A 17,811-nucleotide genomic window follows, 5' to 3' on the forward strand; every position below is an offset into this window, starting at 1 on the left:
CCAAAAATGTTTGTATGTTGCAGAATTCAATCAGTAAAAATGAACGATAAGTAAAAATAAGCCTCTTTTTTCTTATTTTTTCGTGTGTGTGTTATTGTATGGGTATCTTTGTGAGCAACATTTTGGCTTGTCCTTACATTCTGACACCCCTTAAAATGTATTTTTCAGGGTTAAGACCTGGTTTTAGGGTTAGGCACTTAGTTGTGATGGTTAAGGTTAGGTTAAGGGGCTAGGGAATGCATTACTGTGAATGAATGTCCTCACTATGAATGCAAACGTGTGTGTGTGTGTGTAGTAACATAGACCAGTCAGGTGGTTAGTAAACCACTTTTCTCCAAAGTTAATTAAATCCCGTCTCCTGTTGCTTCATCGGATAATGTCAGTCACAAGTGACTTCAAAATGAACCTCCACTCTCATTAGTTTCAATTAAGTGTGTGTGTTTGTTGTAGGCTGTGAAGGCTCATTGTGATTCAAACCTATTCTTATGAGGACATTTTGGCCTTTTATGAGGGTTAAGACCCAGTAAGTTTGACCTGAGTGTCCTCACAGAGACAAGTGGGTCTAAACACTCTCACAAACCGACCAGAATGCAGAGTACACGCACTCACACACACACACACGCACACACGTACTAATTCAGCAATTAATTAATCATAGCAGGTGGTATAAACACACATTAGCTCACTGTCTTACCCTCAGACCTTCAGGGTTTCACATTAATGTATTCACTTTACATGACTCTCGACACAGCCCAGGCTCAGCAGGTGAGCTCAGACACACTCTGTACCGGAGTTTTCACATTCATTAATACTGATGAGATCGATTGAATACACTTAAACAAAAAAAGTGTAGTTCATTTGAAGCATGGGTGGTTTAGGTGGGTTTGTCTTCATGTTAGTGTCATTCTTACAAACACAAAGCACCACATTTTTGACATTTACTTGGACATTTATTGACGAATAACGCGTGACGGAAAGAACTGTCACTTTATAAAGAAGCATCATTAGACTACAGTCACACAAATGAAATTATAGGGCTGTTTCACCCATTTTCCACACTTGGTCAAATGAAGAATAGGCTTAAAATCATTATGATGCTGCTGTTTAATGTGACCAAATTTGACCTTTTTTTTATAAATTTATTGACAAACAGTAAAGACCAAAAGACCGGCTTTTATTTCCTTTGAAGGAAGTGTCTTTGGATGTCAGCTTTTGTCAATTTTATTTGTTTTTTTCAATCCTAACTTTCCTCTGATCAAATAACACATTCATCTCTGGAAATTAGTGTACACAACCTGTATATTCTTTGGGTGAAGTGGCCCTAAAACAACTTTTTGTCTTACTGTCCCACTGTGGTGAAATATTTCCCAAAAATGTTATGTTTCGGTTGCGTCAAAAAGAACAAGTGTGCGTTTACAAACCTTCCCTGTGAGTTTTCCTTCTACTCTGACCATTTTTAAAACTGCTCACTTCAAAAAGAACCAGGAAATGAATGAAATACATAACTACCACTTTACGTAATCTAAATGTACATCTAAAAAATAACCGTATGGCCTTCAGACACAAGACTAATATTCCTCTTATGTTGAATGCGTACATAATGAAGCAGCGGTCGGCCTCTCGACACCCCAGTGTTTCCTTTCCTTTGTTTTATGATGCTCCATGTACTTGCTCACACCGGATTATCTATGCAGCACTTTCATCTCTGCAACACATACACAAAAGTACACACAACTGTGTGTAGTATACATTCTGCCAGATTTCTATCTTAACTGGGTCACCTCAGGTTCCCCATGGAGCTGTTACATAATGGTCTACACATTTATACAGTAAGTTGAGAGTATGTGAGCATCTGTAATACATAACATATACTCAACCTCATTTAAAAGACGTTGACTTCCCCACACACCAACTCTCAGGCCTTCTGCTGCCACTGCACACACATAACATTTAATTGCGTTATCATGTTTATTGTCACACAGCCCTCCTTGTAAGCATTCCCACTTGGCTGACGGGCTGAACTGCGAGTTTAAGAAGTGTTCACACAGTACCTGAGGATTCAAGACACCGTATAAGGATGTAATTCTGATAGGATTATCTGTTTGTGGACGTTTTCATCTCAGCAAAACCAGCCGCTGCAAAACTTCTCCACATTCTGTGAGTCGGTGTGTGTGTGTGCCGCCATAGAGAAAATCAGAAAATCAGATTTTCTCTATGAACTTTGGTCCAGCACACGCCTTTATTAATGTGAATCAGACCAGTGGAAAAAATAAACAATATCTTATTTCCATTAAAGAAGCTGAACCCTTACACACTGGACCTTTAAATACACTATCTGCAGGCTACAAAAACAGCAGCTAAGCCCCGCCTCTCGTTTTTCCCTCTCGACCTGTCAATCACGCCTTGGCCCCGCCCGCCAGTGACCGCCTGTCAATCAAACCTGAATCCCGCCCCCTTGCTAGTCCGCCTGCGAGTCGCACAGAAACAGCAGCGACGACCGTTGGGGGAAGAGAGTAAATAGACGCCTCAAGATGGCTGACTCACTGGGCTCAGCTTCCCTCACTGGAGCTGCGGCTACTGCGGTAGCCCCCACGGTCGCGCCTGTGAAAAGCCCGCACGTCAAGCTGACCGAGGCGAAAGGAGCCCCCGATAACCGCTCCCAGTCTTCGCAGGATTCCGACCCGCCACCGCCGCCGCCCAAGAAGGTCCGAGTCGATGAGAAGAGTGCGAAGCCCAAGAAACTCAGCGGAGTGGGAGGCAACGGTAGCGGCAAAGAGAAACTCCAGCAGCCCCCGAAACAGCAGCAGAGTTACGGCAGCAGCGGCGGCACGGCTGTGTGGGGCTTCAGTACTGGTGGGACTCAAACACCGACAAAAGTCCTAAAACAGAGCGATTTCTTCCTCCACAAAGCGCCTTCGTCCACCCCCAAGAAACCAAGTAAAGACAAGCAGCGGGAGAAGGACAGGGACAAGACGGGCAAAGGAGGCGAAGACGAGAAAAAGAAGCATAAACTGGTGTTGACCTCCGCACCCGCGAGTAACGTTAGCAACAACAACAACAACGCGAACGCTATCAGCAAATTTAATTACATTTCTGCAGTGAAGAGGGAGAATGGAGAGGTCACGCTGCCACCCAAAGGTAGGCCATTCAACTCTGTTTTATTTGCTTAAAATACACTAAAACTGCGGCGGGGATTGATAAAGTTAGTGTGGTGTTTTTGTTTGTCACGAGTGGGCAGGAGTTTACCTCCTTGTCCAGCTAAAGTGGATTCAGGTGCGCTCTCTGTAACGCCGAGTACGCCACAGAATACTGCCGTGCTGTTAATGAACCACATTTGTCCTCGTTAACGGTGAGTTTGGAGGCTGTAAAGCCCAGTTTAGTGACTGTTTTGCGTGGGGTTGCGTGGCTCGTTCACCCGCTCGTGAACCCTCGAGCTGGACTGAACCAGAGCGGCAGTCTCGCGACCAGCTTGTAACAACTGCTCTCGTGCTGCTGCGGAACTGTTACGTAGTAACGTGCTATTGATGAAAACATAGCGCATTTCATACACTGTTAGCTTTTATATATATTTCCATGTATATCCAAACTAACATGTCATAAATGGGGGAAATTAAAGCGCTAATCTGTGCGGTGTCGTCGAAACCATTGCGCTGCGTTGTCGGTTATTACGTAAACTGGACGCATATTTAATTATTTCATATCACACTCGGAGCAGAAACTACACGCCGTTGTCATAACAATATGACAGCCGCCCGCCATTATAGTGTGAGTGTTGTTTTGGTGGAGCACCACGCCCCCTTCTGTAGCCTCAGGCTGTGTGGGAAACGGAACGCACTCAGGAGCTTGTTGACAATCACACATGCACACAATTGTGCATTCACTCCACCACGTCGCCACCAATGTGTTTTTGCAACATGCAGCATCACACTGTAGTATTTAACCCTTAGAACACAGAGCATTGAGGCTGTTTTTTGACTATATTAAAATATACAGAGGCTATAAGAATCAAGCTTATTATAGTTAACTAAAACTGAAATTGAAAAAACCTTTTCGCTAACTAATGTAAAAATAAAAACTTTTGTAGTGAAAATGTGCTTAGTTTTCGTCCTTGTAAATTTAATTCATGTATAAACCTTTGGTACTACGGAGTATTAGAGCCAAGCTTAAGTTACTGAATTTAAAATCTTTAAAATAATGAAGTCGTAATATTATATTTTATAGCTTGCACCTGGCAAATACTCCATATTACAAAGAAACCCAACTAAAACTAAGCATTTACAAAAATAAAAAGTAATCAAAACTAGCAAACCCACTCTAAAAACGAATTAAACCTAGCTCATTTTAAAAGCAACAAGTCAAAACAAAATAAAAACTAAAACTTATGAAAACTATTGGAATGTTACATATATATGTTTAATTTTGTGAACAAAATCAAGTAAAAAGAAGAAAAGAAACTCAAACATGCAATTTATTAGAAACAGACACAGAGGCTTAGTTGCTTATTGGTAGTCTATGTTTTCAGTTGTGCGTGCAGAGAATGATGCATTAACACAGCATGTTCTCACTAGGACGGCAACACTTAATTCCATTAATACTCGACTGGAGTACATCACCATCAGTTAGTTGTTTTTGTTTTTCTGGTTTCTGTTTTTTTTAATGGGATTATTTCCTACTTTCTTTGCTCCCTGGGCACTACTGACATCAGTAAATATATACATTGTTGACTAGGGCTGCAACGATTATTAACCGAAAACTAAATTAATTTTGAAATATTATGATAATCAGTTTGGTTTGTTGACAAAACAAGACATTCAAGAACATAATTTCCAGCTTTGGTAAATGCTGATCAACAACAACAACAAGTACTTGCTTAATCGAGAAAACTATCAAGAAATTTCTCAAACTTCTTGATTAATTAATTAGTTATATTATTGTCCCTAGAAAAGATTTATCTTGCAATTACTGCCATTCACAACATTATTGCAATAATTGTAATGATTTGAAGTATGTTTGGTTCAGCAAGGGAAAATAAGCCATACAGCATAAAAGAGCTGAATTGATTTCTTTGCTTCACAGTATAAATGAATTGAAAGCTGTGTATGACCATAGACTTCAGGCCTTTAATCAGATTATTCTTTTTATAACATAAACAAATTTTTATTAGTTCCTGTGGCATAAATATAGCATTCCTCTCACTGGTTGTCACAACCACAAATGTCTGTTTTTACAACTGTCTCATTAGTGCGCCACGCTTCCTTCATCAATCTCGTGTTTTTGTGGTGCCGTGTTTGCCATTTGTCACCTCAGAGCGATGTCAAAAACCTGTGTACGCAGGGACCTAGTGTTTGCCACCGTGTCGAGGCATCTGTCTGTTGATGTTTCCAACGTGAGCAGAATCACTGAGTGGACACACACATCTGCGAGTGCATGATGTCATCCTCTTCCAGTCGGGTAGTTTAAGGGGTCACGACACATTCTGAACAGCCCCTGTAGCGGGCGAGAAACGCCAGCACGGAATGCGTTGCTGGCTCTTAGCCGTAAAAAAGACAAAAGCACTGTCTGGTGAATGGGATTTGCTGGATGTCAGCTTTATTTTCTTCAAGCCAGAAAAAGAATGCCAGACATAGAGTGCCTTAGAAGGGGTTCAAAACAACTGAAGACTCACAAATGAGCATTGAGCACTCACAACACTAAGGATGGTGGTTTGGTTTTATTGTTGTAATAGGTTTTTATTTGTATTTCTACAGTTAATGCTTTATGCGAAGCAAAGCAAAACACACGGAAAGGCAATACATTATCTTCAAGAACAGTTATTTTAAGCTCCCACTAGGATACACGCAGCACGCATTAGCATTAAGTAACATAAATATAAAAGCTCTCCTTCAACATTACCTCAGAGGTGACCACGAGCAAAAGCAATGAATCTCTTGTTTGCTTCAGTGTAGAGCTGCCGGCTGGCTAATGGCAGGAGGTTGTAATTATACTGAGCAGTTTTCAACATGAAGATGAGGAAGTGTTCGAATGAGTGTTAATGCACATTAATCACGGGCACAGTTTTTTTTTCTCGGGTACTGAGTGGCAGGTAGACTGACCCAGTGGTGAGACAGGCTGCGTTAAGGACACAACGACTCTGAGGCACAGTACTGGGGAAGTGTGTCCTTGAGTCACAGAGAGAGAGAGAGAGTTCTGCTGCAGCTGAGTAGTCCAACTGCTCTGACCTTCCTGCAGGGAAGGAATTTTCCTACAGGAATCCAAAAAGTATCACATCATCATCACTGCATGTCCTGTCTGTCCTGGAAGAGGGATCTCTCCTCTGTTTCTCTAACCTGAATTTTCTCTGTTTTTCCCTCTATGTTAAACGTATTTTCCCCCATTACTTGACGTGAGAGTTTGTTGTTGGGCTATAATAAATAAAACGTTGTCACAGCTGTAGGAGAGAGGGGACTCCTGGCTTCATCTGCTACTGAAATAAGAGACATGAGTCCAACATGAGGCCAAGAGAAGGAAACGTTAAGTAGACAACAAATTACTGGACAACAGATACGACTGAACCACAGGCTCAAGTTGTTGTTGCCATACTCGGCCTCAAGTGTTAAAGTTTTGCAGTTACACACATTGTATTGTATAAAATGCACCTCTCCTAATTATTAGCACAGATGGATTTTAACACAGTAGCTACTGTAATGTGTAATAGTGACTACTCTCTCTGGGGTCTACGTAATATTCAGCAGTGCATGTGGTGGATAATCTTACTCGAGCTGAGCAGTAAAAGTGACCATAAGTCAATTAATGGAGCTGGAATACGTGATAGTCTTTTAATCACCATCTTTTGTTGCTTTTGATGATTAAAAAGACAAATAGAACCGGGTTATTAGGGGAGGTCGGGTTACTCTTGCTTTAATTAGGTTATTTGGGTGCATGGAAACACTATTTGCCGACAGAATGCTTGAATACTTCTGGCAATAAATTTTTGCAGCCGAGTGCAGCGAGGGGAGAAAACGGAGAGAAATCTAATCTTAGCTGTAATCGACGCTCGATTAAACTACTGAACACTTGTCAGATTCCCTATTTTTCTTGCAGATACTGTCGGAGATCACTCAAAATGGTGAAGCGTGTGTGAACTTGACCATTTTATGTTTGCGGCATTATTCAAATCTGAAGAGCTACCTTTCCCCTTCACATCATCTTCTCTTTAATGTACATTGGTACTAAATGTGATATCATTTGTCTTCCCACTTTAGTTTTGACGTCGAGGGCCTGCATGTACCTGTTCTCTTTTATAGAGATACAGACTCAGTCAGCGTCCGGCATTTTGTTCACATGAGAGCACTGATTTTCAGAGCGGCGAGCTGATCTCACCGTGTCTAATCTTAGAATCCTTGAGTTTCTTCCTCAGGAGCACATTTTGAAAGATTCAGTTTAATCATCTGTATGAGGAAAATATGACAGAAAGTTGAAAGTTAGATACTCAGAATGTAGGATCTTATATTAATCATGAGAAATTAAATTTTTGTAAGACATTTTGTAAGATCTGCGTTTAGTACAGCTATTTCTTGCGCGTTCTGTGCCATTTGCTTCCTGTTTGGAGTCGCAGCGTGCGTTTTGGCGAGAAGCAGGGAGCGTTCAAGACAGGTCGCCAGTCTTATCATATTGCAAGCACACATTTAAACTTGGCCAGGCTATAGTGTGCTGCCTCAGGTTACAACTAGTTCATACACACACTAATTAAAGTTAATTTCACAAGAGGTTTTCGGGGTTTGCAGCTTACATTACCAAAAAAAAAGCAAGCAACACATTGATTTTCCAATCATTTGTGATTCTCCTCCACACTTTTAAAAAGTTAGACTGGTGTAGTTAAAGTTAACAAACCGCCTGCAGCTCTCGATCTTGTGTCTCCTCTGTGATCATCGAGACAAACACATTCAGTGAAAACCACCTGCTGTGTTCCCCCCGAAAGCTGCACCAAAGTTAGAAAACAAGCGGTAAAAAACAGTTTCAGTTTCACAGCTTTTTTTCTGATTCATTTACATCTTCGGTTTTGTTTGATGTGCTGGGCTGTTAGAGTCATCGTGGCTTTATGGGTTTGGTTTTGTTTTTAAACTTGTGACCCCTAAGCTGTGGTTCAGCCCGTGTAACTACTGCAGTATCATCTGTCACTGTCTTCATTAGCGTGCTTCTAAAAGAAAAACTGTCCTTCCCACTTAAATATTCCAATAAGGTACGAAAACTGATTGTACCATGTAATAAAAACAAGACCTAATTTGCTCATGTTTGATCCCCTATAAGTCTTGCTGTCACTTTTGTTTGTTCTGTTTGTCTCAGGAATGGTGGCAAAACCAACTTGGTTATAATAGTGCATTAAAAGTTGTCTGTTGTCCATTTTTAGGAAGAAGACCAGGCTGTGATAAATCAGCTTGTTCTCCATTGTGTTAAAGCTGTAGTTTGTACGTTTTTAAATATTCGTATAAATGTGTGTTGTCGGACTCACACAAGTTGTTTTTGTGTCTGTGGAGACCGTTGCCGAGTGCTTTATGATAACATTTTCTTTTCTTTTTTTATTTCCCCTGGCTTGGTCCAATCTGTCTCCATCTCTTTGCGTACATTACATTGTAATGTATATAGCCTCTCCGTTTTTGGTGTAGTGTTGCAGCGCCACTTACAGGTCAGAGTTGAAAAAGTTCTGTTTCTGTGTGGACATGGCCTTAATGACACGATTAAGCAGGGCAAGGTGGAAGAAGCACACAGCTCAAGTAAAGCGAGACGGCACTTTAGCTGAAATCACCAAGAAGTGCCTAAAATAAGCTTCAAAAATTGATTCTAGATTCTAAATTAACATGGACAACAAGCATTTGCAAGGTTTAACGTGATTGTCCGGTCTTGTAAATGCATCTTCCACAAACAACTGCCTGCCTGGGTGCCTGCACAAATAGTGTTATGTTAAACAAACAGATAATCAACACATAACTTACCAAAGTACTGTTCAAAAAGTTGGCCCCAGTTCTGTGTGACTGGGGAGGGTGGCGGAGAAAAACTAGGTCAAATCAGGACCGCAGTGTTGTGGTAATTACTCAGACGTCCACAGGGGGTGATAGAGATCCCACACTGTAACTTCACAGCTACACCAGGCATCTGGCCTAATTTACTTTACCTGTCAACTTCTAAGTTTATGAATGTTAGTGCCGTGACATGTTTTTATGAATCTGGCACTAGATGTGAGCGACCCATGGGCTGTTTCCTGTGGAACTGTTTTTATTTAGCATTGTTCTTAAAATGGTTTTGTTAACTTTCTGTGCCTAATCACACGAGTATGAGAGGCAAGTTCAGAAACAAAGAAAACCAATCTGCTACAATCTAAAATGTCCAGGTTTTTATTTCTATTTAAGTGGAGCATATCGATGTAATTCTAATTTTCCCTGCTGCTCATGTAAGCCTTTTTTTTTTTGTAACTTTCAAAGCTTTCCTCCTTTAATCCTGCAAACTGTGAGTCCAACCCCACTGTGTTCACTTTCCCTCTCACACCCACAGGAGAGTGAACAGGCTGAAAAACACAGCTTCCTTTTTAAGATGGATCTGACAGAGTTCAAAGCAAAAAAAAAGTTCTTTGCAGAGAGGGAAAGAAAAAGTGCAAAGGAACAAATGTGGGGAGGAAAAAAATAATAATAAAGGCTTTTCTTTTTTATTTCTTTATGGGCAAATGAAAGGAAATAAAGAATCAAAGAAGGCGAATAATAAAAGAAAGTTCCAAAAATCTCTTAGCTCGGTTGGAGATGAGAGATTTTGCTTTTCAGAAAGTGAATGTGTTTGTGTCCAGTTGCCTTTCGGACGGCACTCCCAACAACTGCGGATATGTGTCATAGTATATTTATTGTTGATTTTGTCCGTCAAACACTTTTGGATTGACAGTTGATCTTATATATTAGAAAACTATCAATGAGTTTAACTGATACTTGTCTATGTAATGCTCAAGCATGTCTCAAAAAAACCAGGCATAAAATGTCTTTTTCACAGCAGACATTTGTTGACATGAAATAGGACAAACACAGACTTTTACGAGTTAATTACATGAATTATTGACATTACTCCTAAAACATTGATTACATTTGAAACCAACACTTGGAAAAGTGCTGTAAGAGGAAATGAAAATGATTCAAGGAGGATTCTAGGACTGAAGTGTATTCTTGCTGCTTATGTCAGAGCATGAGAGGACATGAGTGAGTTAAGGGGTATTATGAGACATATCTGGTTAAGATGAAACTTTGAAGTCATTGCAGAGCTGCACTCTTTCAAAGGTCATTACACGGCTGTAAAAAACATGAGATGTGACACTGGAGGCTGTAAAGAGAGAGATGTATTTGTTGCACCGGGGGAAGTAAGACTGACGCGGAGACGTAAAAGTCAAAGCGATGGGTACGAGGTCAGAGAAGTAAATTGGAAAGTCGCAAGTGTGCACATTTGAGAGCGATCACATCTGTGTGCTCGTGCTTTCCCACCATTGAGACCTAAATCCTCCCTCTCACGCTCTCTCTCTCTCTCTCTCTCTCTCTCTCTCTGCTTCCAAAGAAAACTCCACCAAGGACAAGGCAAAGGAGCGGGACCGAGAGGAGCGAGAGCAGAAGAAGGTCAAAGACAAAGCGAGGGAAAAGGGGAAGAAGAAGCACAAAATGATGAACGAGATCAAGAGGGAGAACGGAGAAGTCCAGCAGCCGATTAAAGGTTGGTGAAATCTCGTAACTGCAAACCGAGCGACTTTTGGAGACGTGAATACTAACAAATTACTTGCAAAACTGTGAATTGGCGTACAAAACGGGTACAGCGATCCAACACAACAGACCTACACTTACAGTTTATCTTGTGTTACATAATCTGTTTTACTCCATTTTTACAAACTTTTATTTTGGTTAACTTTCAGGTGTCAGCCACAGGCAGAGATTGAAAGTGTGTCTGTTCTGAGCAGCAGAGAATAATCACATAATGAGGTGTGATTATAGTGAGAGAGAGAGAGAGAGAGAGAGAGAGAGAAAGTGGGTTGGCTGAAGCTTACATGCTTACCTGGTAATCTGTCTTTAACCCTCCTGTGACCATCCTGTCATCGCTGACAGGATGCGTACTTCTCATTACCGTAACTCCTAGACCGTTTGTGATATGTAGAAAATTAAAAGCACTATGGACTGGCGATCTGGCCAAGGTGTGACCCCCACTTTTCACCATATGTCAGCTGAGATTGGCACAGCTCGCTGCGCGATCATGTGGAGGATAAAGGGGTAGAAGATGGATGGATTGATACCGGGAAGCAGAGAAATAGAGCTTTGCGCCCATATACTTGTCGTTACGGTAGCGCCTCTGGACTTCCATGGAACGACCGTCCAATCACAGACAAGATTCACACATTTGTGACGTCAGCTTCTCAGTACCGTGATTCCTAAGCGGTTGAGTAACTGCCAGATATTGAAAGTGAAAGTTATTTTGGAAAGAGGGAGAAGCACTCACTCATTGAACCATTTTTTGACAATTCTACAGCCATAAATTCAACATAAATCCAGGCGGCCTGAATATCATGATGGTCGTAAGAGGGTTCAATTGCTCTCTGCATTTTTCAAAATCAGCCCCAATTTCTTCTCTGGTTGAAAGTAAGCTATTTCTGACCCATAGTTCTGTAGAAGTGCCACCAGCTCTGTTACCGTTTGGTGGATGGTTGGTGGTGTAAAAGGCGAAAAAACAAGCTCAAAACCTAAACAGAGTTACATACTGGAAAAGATGACACACCCCCTAAGACTACAAAAAGCTCAGTTTGAAGAAAAATTGTTAAAATGGTCAATATTCAAGACAAGAACTGCGACTGAGACCACGGGAAAAACAGAATGTTACTCCCACATGTTTGTTTTTGTACTTATTTGTCTATATGTTAGTTTTACGCTTATGTAAAGGATAAAAAACCTTCAATTAAAGCTTCAGTAAACAGAGTTTGTATGCCCTAAATTCACAGTAAACAGTGGATATCCTGCCTCTATTATTGTTATCAGTGAAGCTAGAATTTTCCTGAAACTCTGACGACAAATCTGGGTCACTTTATGACTAAATACAACACATTCTAAAAACGGGTACGATGACAACTTCACAGAGACTATAGTGGTGTCTTCATATTACATTTTGATCCAACTGACACTCGGTGTGTTAAATCACGTCCTACCGTTGTCATAGCCATTAAAAGCCCCATTACAGAGCAGTATGTGGACAGTGTGACACTGGCTGTAACTATTATTTTCCTTTGGGAATTTGATCCCTGGCATTAGCAGGACCTTTGCACTGTGTTGCTCAGTGGGTGAAGAAATTTGGCTCGGGGTTGGTTGGGGTGGCGGGGGCGTGTTTATTTAGTACGACCCCTGTGGCACTGTTTGTGGTTTACATCTGGTCACCGGGATTTGTGACAAGAGAAGTTGAGAGGCGAGCAAGGGGCAACGTAGCCTGTCCGTGTTTACTTTGTCAACGGCCTCATTTACATAGGCCTGTTTAAAGGAGGGAATGGTGTCGCGTGTCTGATTCCCAACGCCAACGCACATCAGACTCGGCGCTAAGCTCATTTGATTCAGTGTAAACAAAAAAACAGTCTCTTCTGCAAATGTTTATTGTCACAAATCTTGTATTCCAACCAAAACTAGCAATATTTGTGGGAACATTTGGAGAATCTTCTTTCATTGCGTCCACCACGTGTCTGTCTGCTGCTGTGAACATTTTCAGGATGTAGTGGAGGTTTTCATTGTTCACCTTTTGACAGGAGTGTATTATTCACAGAGCAGTGTGATGTAATCTCCATCCTCTCTTTCTGTCTGTCTGTGTGTGTGTGTGTGTGTGTGTGTGTGTGTGTGTGTGTGTGTTATCTGAGCTCAACCACTGAACTGCAGCTCTCCATTTGTTAGCAGCAGAGTTTTTCTCTGTAAAACCTGACCTTTATAGACACACACACTCACACTGACACACACACACAGTGACATATGTGCTGGAACTCTGTGTTTATTTTGATTGATTCTGATTGGCTGTTAAGCTCCAGTTGGACTTGCCGTGTTTGTGCTGGTGTATCATGACCACACTGTGACATTTCAAAGTCTTAGTAAGGCTTTGGCCTCATACCATGGCGAGTGGCTACAGATGAAAATTACAGATGGATTATTTGGCGCACTATTTCAGTCTCTCCCTGCTCACAGAGTTCAGAAAAAGACTTGCGCGTCTGCAGTCGACCTGTGAGAAATCATAGTATTTAATCTTGTGTTTATGATAATATACACTGGGATACATGGCGAGTTATTGAATTAGATCAGAGCATGGGTTGACAATAGTCGATGGTTAGATGAAGCCATTTAATCAAAGAACATTTGCATTTAATCACAGTGTTTGCAAACGTTTGGAGGAGAGAACAGAGAGATTGGGCGACAAAGTTGGCAATTTAATCAGTGAGAGAGGTGTTAAGTCTACAATTCAACGAGAGAGAGCCAGAGTGAACATACAGATTCTCTGTGTGTGTTCGTATTCAACTGGAAAATTATTTGACCTTGTTAAATCAGTCAAGGCCACCTGCTTAAAAAAAAATCAATAAAAAAACCGACAAATAGGGTTGCAGCTAACGATTATTTTCATCATAGATTAATCTGTCGATTTTTCTTTTGATTAATCGAGCAATCGTTTGGTCCATAAAATGTCAGAAAATGTTGACCAGTGTCTCAAACCTGGAAATGATGATGTTGATGAAGTGTCTCGTTTTGTCCACAAACCAAAATGATTCAGTTTCTTTCATTATGTAGCGCAAAGGGACCACAAAATACTTACATTTACGAAACTGAAAAACCTGGAAAAAGTTGTATTAATTCTTTAAAAAAACACTCAAACCAAATCAAAATAGTTGACGATTAATTTCGTAATCGAGTAATTGTTTCAGCCTTACAGACAACCTATATTCCTATTATGTAATACACATGCTAAGCTGTCATGTGTGTTCACAATGGAAGATTGTCATTGCATTTATAGTATAATAGCTTTTCATAAATGTTTAAATGTGTTTGACATTGCAAAATCTCTATTTAATCATTATCAGGTCTTGGTTTGCTGTACAAATAGCTGTGTTGTTATAATAAGTGTTAATACAATTGTTGGACATACGGTTAATGTTCCGTTTTCATATGTTGGGGTTGATAAGCAGGAACTAGTAAAATAGTTTGTATTTTATAGAGTAATATCTAACAAATGTTCTTCATATTGCGCTGCTTTTCTGTGGATTGGTAAGGGCTGAGGTTTGGGGAATAAACTTGTATAAATATGTGTGTACTATTGCGTATGAGACATTGGGGGAGGGGTGACATGTGGGTTAAAGAGCTTTTGGATTAGTAGCTCTGGTATTGTGCTGCAAATACCATCTCTCTCTCTCTCTCCCTCTCTCTCTCTATTGCTCTCTTTTTTTTGCTTGTGCTCTCGCCCGCTCTCTCTCCCCCCATTTTTCATCCTGTCTCTCGTTCCTGTCTCATGTTGCACTGAACGTGTGTGGGTTACAAACTAGACTGAACGTGTATGTTTATACGTGTGTGTGTGTGTGTGTGAGAGAGAGATGTTTGAGTAACGCTGAGGCAGCGGCGGCTCTATCAAGCACAACCACACAATAAACATATACATGCCCTCTTGTTTACATTTTTGTCAATTGACACTGATGGTTCTGAGTCTCACACTCTCACTGACAATTACACATAGTAACGCAAAAGTGACATGTCTTGATTTTCCAGATGGCCTTCGATGCACAGTGTCTGTTTGGATATGTCACTTTAGGAAGCCTTAAGTCCTGGCTTAGTTATTCATTGCAGAGCTTTTTATTGGGCTGTACCACCATCTGTGAAAATTATACACCCATCTGTCCACACTTTCTAAAAATAGTCCTTTACTGTACTTAAGTACGAAAATTCACTTGTGTGTACTTTACTTTTTGTTATATTTCTAGCAACTTTTACGTTTACTCCACTACATTTCCTCTAACTAATCTTTGTTACTACCAGATAAAATCAGAAGAAGAAGAGTTGTAATGGTCTGTGATGAGCTTTCACACGCTGCCACATGCTCAAGGACACGTATAGACTAGCAGAGCCAGGAATTGAACCCACACCCCTCCAGTTGAAAGACAACTCGCCCTACCACTGAGCTACCATGGCTCAATCCTTTCTCCTCACCTTTACAGTAAAAGTCATATACTTTAAGACTTTTACTTAAGTAATATTAAAAAAAGTGACTTCTACCAAAGTCATTTTCTGGTAAGATACTTGTACTTTTACTCAAGTATCACGTTTAGGTCCTTTATACAAGACTGCATACAATAATCTGAGTGAAGGAATTCAAGCATGATCACTTTTTGCCATACTATATTAGAAAGAGCCTGAATCAGTATTGTTGGTTTATCATAACACGTGAGCACGCAGAATGGACGTTGTCTTTCGGTTTGCAAAGTATTAATACCTGAAAATATTTTGTAACTTGCAACCAGTACCAATACCTGCCGCTGCCAATCACACTGGTGTCAACTCAAATGTTTTAAATGGTAATCTAATCTCAATTAAAGAATACCTGAATCAAGCGATTCATAAAAACATATGATGATCTTCTCTCAAAGACTTCCATTCAATCTTTTTTGAAACATGTGGAGTCGCCCCCCTGGTGGCCATCTGCCACTTTATACTACCTCAATTTTTATATATAGTAAGTAGATTCTTAGCAAAAACTCTATAATAACTCTGTCCTCTTTCTCTCTCTCTGTGTCATGGCCCAGATGAAAAAGAGAAACCCAAGATCAATGCGGAGGAGCTACAAATCAAAAAAGTGAAGAAGAAAAAGAAAAAGAAACACAAAGAGGGGGAGAAGCACAAACGAGTGAAGATGTACCACCGCTCCTGCCAAACCGTTTGTGCCGGCCTGCTTTCCACCTCACCTTCCCTGTCCTCGGATCTCAAGCACAACTCCTCTCTGTCTCCTTTCAAGACGCCGCTACCGGTTCACCCGTCACTCAACAACAAGACCTCACACATGCCCCCCTCTCCTCCTCCTCATCCTCTCTCCTCAAAATCACTCTTAAACTCCTCTCTTCACAACACTACCGACTCCCTTTCTTCCTCCGCCACCAAGAAACTGCTAACTTCCCCAACCAAACAACAGCCTGAGAGCACGCATCCCGGTTTGGCCGGTCTGGAGTTCGCCTCGTACATCCACATAGAGAACCAGCCTAACGGAGGGGCGCTGGTGGCCCATGCCTACACTTCACAGCTCACCACTCTGTCGCCGGTCCAGAGGCACAGATTTGCCCAAGAGTTTGTCACCTTGGCGTTCCGCGAGGACTCATCCCAGGTACGGCGCTGATATTTATCAGATTAAACCGTCATCATAAAAAAAAAAAAATTGAACATTAAGACAATTTTCTGTGCTTTCCAGGCAGCTCATTTCGTCATGGCAATTGTCCACGGAGACGCCAGCTACCTGCCTGATTTCCTGGACTACTTCTCCACCAAGTTCCCCGCAGCTCCAGTCAAAATGGAAATACTGGGGAAAAAGGACATAGAAACTACAAATATGACCAATTTCTACTCTCAGGTTAGTCACACATAATCACACACACGCCAAGAGAAACATCGATTAGGCCCGTAGTGTGGAACTTCAACCTATCAAGGACCATTTCTGTTTTAATAACAGCCTCGGGGAGTTATAGAGAATTATTGACTCATTCTTCTTTCAAGTGCAATGGCTGAAGCTGCTTATCTTTAATGAGGCAGGTTTCGGTCAGTCACACTAGAGCGAGCGGCAGAGTCAGTTTTGTTCGGAGCGAGTCACAGCTGTAGGTTGTCCTCAAAACAATGATGCAACACTTGAGTGCACCCCCCCCCCCCCCACAGAGGAAGAGGGAGATCTCGGCACTGAGCTCTCAGCTTGACGTTGACTTTGCAGCTCGCTGATTTCATGTTGTCAGGTGCATCAGCGTGCTCTGCTTTTAATGACTCAACAAAAGTGTTGCGTTCTGTTTCTCCCTTTTTTAATATAGCAACATAGAAGTGGAGAAAAGGGATGATGGCATTGACACACTGAGAATTCAGGCTGCACTTAAACAGGAGTAAAACTCAAAATACTGCCTTAAAAATGAACGTGATTATACATCATTTGTCAGCACAGAGCGTTGGTTGTTTAGCAGAGATGCTAACTTCACTTGTGGTTGGCTATTCCTTTTCTTTTTTCTTCAACTCAGACATGTTTGTTAAGTTTTGACCACATTACAAGGAATAACTGGAGTAGGTGTTATAGATAAGAAATAAGTTCACATAATCATAGTTTACAGTGGCATTAATCGGACTGACGAGGAAACTGATGGGGGGTTTGCGCCCTAGCGGAGCGGAGGCGCACATACTTAATTCAATAACTTGATTCCCCACTAGTGCTTGTACACTGGCACGGCAACAGTACTCCAGTCAAATGGTGTTGTCCAGCTATAACTGTAGCTCATATTAACTGTGCATGGAAAGTACCGAGCAGCTTTATAGACTGTAGGAGATGACTGCTGTCAGGCAGGTGGCAGACTATAGAGTCAAAGTCGGCACAAAAGACGCTTTTTCCTCTCTTTTTTTTTTCCTGCGCACTGTATAGGAGCAGATGTAGTTCAGATGCCTCGATCCCAGCCCTCAGCACACTGAAGCCTTTTGAGGACCACTAGAAAATCAAGAAGTGTTTGTATATGTGTGTGTGTGTGTGTGTGTGCTGCTGGTGTGTGTCTGGATTGTGTCGCCTGTGCTCAGCAACACAGCAGGT

The 17,811-nt window shown here is 41.3% G+C and overlaps 1 protein-coding gene across 2 annotated transcripts in view; it reads left to right on the plus strand.

The window, feature by feature from the left end:
- Nucleotides 1-2,446: 2,446 nt before the first annotated feature.
- LOC131456680 (lysine-specific demethylase RSBN1L-like) overlaps nt 2,447-17,811 on the plus strand; it is a 37,017-nt gene continuing 21,652 nt past the window's right edge. For both annotated transcript variants that reach the window (XR_009239921.1, XM_058625205.1), the window contains exons 1-4: nt 2,447-3,138; nt 10,561-10,713; nt 15,794-16,365; nt 16,450-16,608. Coding sequence is in view for 1 of the 2 variants with exons in the window: in XM_058625205.1 (XP_058481188.1) it covers nt 2,532-3,138; nt 10,561-10,713; nt 15,794-16,365; nt 16,450-16,608 (1,491 nt within the window). In the remaining variant the exon portion in view is untranslated. The remainder of the gene's footprint in view (nt 3,139-10,560; nt 10,714-15,793; nt 16,366-16,449; nt 16,609-17,811) is intronic.

This window comes from Solea solea, chromosome 3 (assembly GCF_958295425.1).
Source record: "Solea solea chromosome 3, fSolSol10.1, whole genome shotgun sequence".
Classification (NCBI taxonomy): Eukaryota; Metazoa; Chordata; class Actinopteri; order Pleuronectiformes; family Soleidae; genus Solea; species Solea solea.